At 38.6% G+C, this 3,960-nt stretch overlaps 1 protein-coding gene across 2 annotated transcripts in view; it reads right to left on the reverse strand.

Moving 5' to 3' along the window:
* Positions 1-3,398, reverse strand: part of LOC109848652 (probable protein phosphatase 2C 41) — a 14,551-nt gene extending 11,153 nt beyond the window's left edge. The window contains exons 1-2 of one of the 2 annotated variants that reach the window (XM_020418269.1): positions 2,558-3,398; positions 2,258-2,433 (exon numbers count right to left, since the gene is read on the reverse strand). Coding sequence is in view for 1 of the 2 variants with exons in the window: in XM_020418268.1 (XP_020273857.1) it covers positions 2,258-2,296 (39 nt within the window). In the remaining variant the exon portion in view is untranslated. The remainder of the gene's footprint in view (positions 1-2,257; positions 2,434-2,557) is intronic. The other variant, XM_020418268.1, reaches the window with a different exon arrangement.

The raw sequence follows: 3,960 nt of genomic DNA on the forward strand, positions 1-3,960 counted from the left end.
GATTTGAATAAAGATAAAGTGCATGCGAGGTATGTGTATTTGTATTTTGAATATGTATTTCATTGAATTAGCTTTTTTAATAAATTGAAATGTTGTGAATATGCTAGGTGTTTACCATTCCTCGAGGAGTTGGACGCATGTGGTGCGTTATCGTGGGGTAGTGTCATTTTGCCGTACCTATACATAAAGATGTCCAAGGTGACATTTATACAAAATAGTGACTTCAAAGGGTGTCTAACCTTACTGCAAGTATGGGCATGAGAGAGACTTTATTTGAAGCCGAGACTATGCGTGCATATACAATTAGATGGACAAATTCCACTGAGATGCAGGTATTCATTTTTTAATGTAGCAAATATAATTGTAGTTATTGTTGTTGATACTAAATTTAAAAACAACACAGATGAAATGTCCAAAAATATTACGACGAGACCCCGGCTAGACAATTAGATTTTTACCGAAATGAGGTTGACCGTATGAAGGTTTATCAGGTATCTTTTCTATAAAAATGAGCTTTTTTCTTTTAGTTATAATGATATGCAAAAAATATGTGAAATATTCTGTAGATGGAATGGGAGCCCTACACTCAGTTTCTTAATCGCCTACCACCAGTATGCACAGAATACCTAGCTACATGGAGAGCCATAGTTCCTCTTATATGTTTTGAGATAGTAGAGATGCATGTACCGAACCGCGTGCTTCGAGCACAACATGTTACGTAATTTGTTAAAAAAATAGAGAGGAATGCAAAGAAAGAAGGCCATCAAAAGGACTGGGTAGCTGAGCATCGGGATTATATACACAGATAGAATGATAGATATTTCTGTGGTGTGAAGAGAATGGATATATTATGTCTTTATATCGATGTGAGATGGTTTTTGAACTTGTAAATGAGTTTGTGGTGTGATTTGTGGTGAGAATTTGTTAGATTTATTACATATGTATCGATATGAGTTGCTTTTTAGATTGGCACAGGAAATACACAAAATGGATATGGTTGCAATGTTTTTATAGGAAATTAACATGGACGTTGCACAAAAACGTGCATAATGTAGTGCACAGGAAATTCACAGGGCTAGTAGTCCCGTGCATTTTATATTTGTGCTCAGGAAATGGATGAGACTAGTAGTCTCGTTCATTTTATGGAAAATAGCCGGAGTCTCAAAACTCGGAACTGCTAGTCCCGAGTTTTAAGTAGAGAATTGGCCCCTTTCCAATGAAACGGACGGGACTAGTAGTCCCGTCCAATTGGTTGGCATGGCTAATCGTGGATTAGCATGCCCTAATTACACCGGACTATTAGTCCCATGTAGTTAAAAAAAATCTCTAGCAAAATCGACCGTCTTCATCTTAGTTGGGATAAAAAGGATCGATTTTGCTCATTTTCATGGGGAGAAGGTTGATTTTGCTCACTAATTTCTCAAAAAGGTTGTTCTGAAAAAAAAAATTCTAAAATAAAAATGCATTAGCCTCCCTCCAATCAGTGTGCCCTAGCTGCAGCTCTTTTGATGTGCACTTAAATCCCTCAAAGAAGGTTGGACCACAAGGTTGGTAAGACCCCGAAGTTAATGAACATGAAACTTTAGAAAAAAGGAGATTGCAAATAAAAGAAAAATAAAAACTTGAAAAGGAAATAATTTCATTAAGGAAAAAAGGAAAATAAAATCTAAACAGAAATAAATCACAAATGAATCCTTCATGATATTTAGCTATTTAATATTCATTAATCTAGAGCATCCAGCGGTAGATAGATGTGTGTAATTAAACTAGTTTTATATAACAGGAGAAAGATTTCCCATTCCTTAGCCGTAAAGATATGTGGCCATGAAAAATGGATTTAGTGGAACAGAATTGGCCGGGTCGTAGAGTCATGAGAACACTTGTTTATTCCTTATTTTGTACCTTAGCACCATGGAACAATATACTACTGCTGAAGCATGGAAGAATTGAAATCTTAGATCGAAACACTATATACGGATGATATGAACTGACTAAACAAGAATTCTTGAACGGAATCAATAAATAGTTTCATTCAATCCACCTTGCATCTCCAACTAGAAATCAACAGAGCAGTTGTACAAAAAATATGACTTAAAATCAAAATCAAAAGAACAGAAATCTGTTTTTTTTTAAGCATGCCTTCCCCAAAGTAAAATAAGTCACTTGTGACAAAAATATAATTGCATGCCCAATTAAATATAATTCAAACAATTGAGGGAGAAAAAAGAAAAAGAACGAGGTCAACGCGATAGCTCACCTGAGAGCATCCAGCCCTGAAGCAGCATAACTTATCCATATAAAAAAGAATCCCCAATTCCTCTCCCCTCTTCAATTAATAAGCATCTACTCCTTAATCCAATCGCCACCAATATGCGATTTTGATCCAAACGCACCCCCACCAAATCCTCGTCTTTATTCAGAGAAATCCACTACCTGCGCCCAAAATTAAAAAGGAGAAAAAAAAAGGTGAATATTTCAAATTTCAATCGCTGCCCACATCGAAAGAGGCAACAAAGAAGGGCGAGAAATCAAATGGGTGGGCTGCAAAAAATCTTACCGAACTAGTCAACGGGCTACGGAGGAGGAAAAATCAAGAAAAGACTCCTCTTTTCTCTCTCTCTCTCTCTCTCTCTCTCTCTCTAAATGTTTTAATGTATATTTCCCCTGGACTCCCTCCCTCCCTCTCTCTCTCTCTCTCTCTCTCTCTCTCTCTCTTTCTGGGTTTTGTGTGCTGGAAGCAAGCAAGGGAGATGAATTGGGTACGAGGAGGAATCGTGTGGGCAACTGCTTAAGGAATCATAAAAGAGCAAAGGAGGAAAGAAATTATTTATTTACTATAAATTGAGAGGAAAAAAAAGTAAAAAAGTAAAAGAATTAGAGAGAGACAGAGAGAGAGACAGAGAGCATGCTTCTGTTGACTTTGGTGCTTGAAATAAAAGGACAGAAAGGTAGGACCCCAGAGCTGAAACCGGGAAAGGGAATTTATTGGGGAGGGTCCCTTGCTGGTAAATAAATTACTAGCCATGGGAAAAATCATAAATTACCCAAACTTTTCCTTTTCTTATGTGCACACTGAATCTATGATCAGTGGTTGACTTTTTGTTTTGCCACCCCACTTGGACCACATGGGTCTGGGTTGCAAGTGGGTTGAGTTAGGTCCAGTGTGGTGACCTGATTTTTTTTTTGTTCTTTTTTTTAGGAAAAGAGAACATGCTCCGATTCTATTCCTGATTTGTTTTTGAGTCAGATCTCATTGTCAATTTAATATGAATTGGAATTTACCCAGGGTAGATTTTTGGGTAGGGCTGTTCGATTGGACTTACAGTACGGTCCTAGACTTAGCTCTGTGTCCGATCCGAATTAGGAAAAAGCTCGAAAAACAGTGCAATGGTAGGCTCCAAGCCCGAGACCGGATTGGTCCGGTGAAGCCCGACCCAGGATGGCTGCCATAGTGTCGGGCGAAAGAACTCGCCGGTCTGAGTCCAAGGCCGACTCGGACCAAGACTAAACTAGGGAAGCCAATAATGACCCCTTAGTTAGCCGTTGGACCTGATCGGGCTCAAAAGCCAGACCCGGCCCAAATTTGGACAAAGACCAATGGCTAAAAAAGTAGCGGTTGGACCGAACGGCCCGGACCCAGCCTGGATCCGACCTGGTTCGGGCAGTGTAAATAGCCAACAATAGCTATTTTTGGTAAAATGACCAAAATACCTTAAAAACGGTAGAGAAAAGGCCAAATTTAAGGGTATTTTGGTAGTTGGGCTTGGGGGGCGCCTCCATAAATAGAGGGGTTTCAATTTGTTTTTCTAATCCAAAACTCGTCTACTTCTCTTTATTACTCTATTATTCTGTCTGATACAGTATTATACTCTCTTATTCTCCTACTATACTTTCCAATACTCTCTAATTCTCTAATTCTACTGGCTTCCTCCTCCGATTATGAAGGACAAAATTCAACTC

Source organism: Asparagus officinalis, chromosome 7, assembly GCF_001876935.1.
Source record: "Asparagus officinalis chromosome 7, Aspof.V1, whole genome shotgun sequence".
In the NCBI taxonomy this organism is placed as follows: domain Eukaryota; kingdom Viridiplantae; phylum Streptophyta; class Magnoliopsida; order Asparagales; family Asparagaceae; genus Asparagus; species Asparagus officinalis.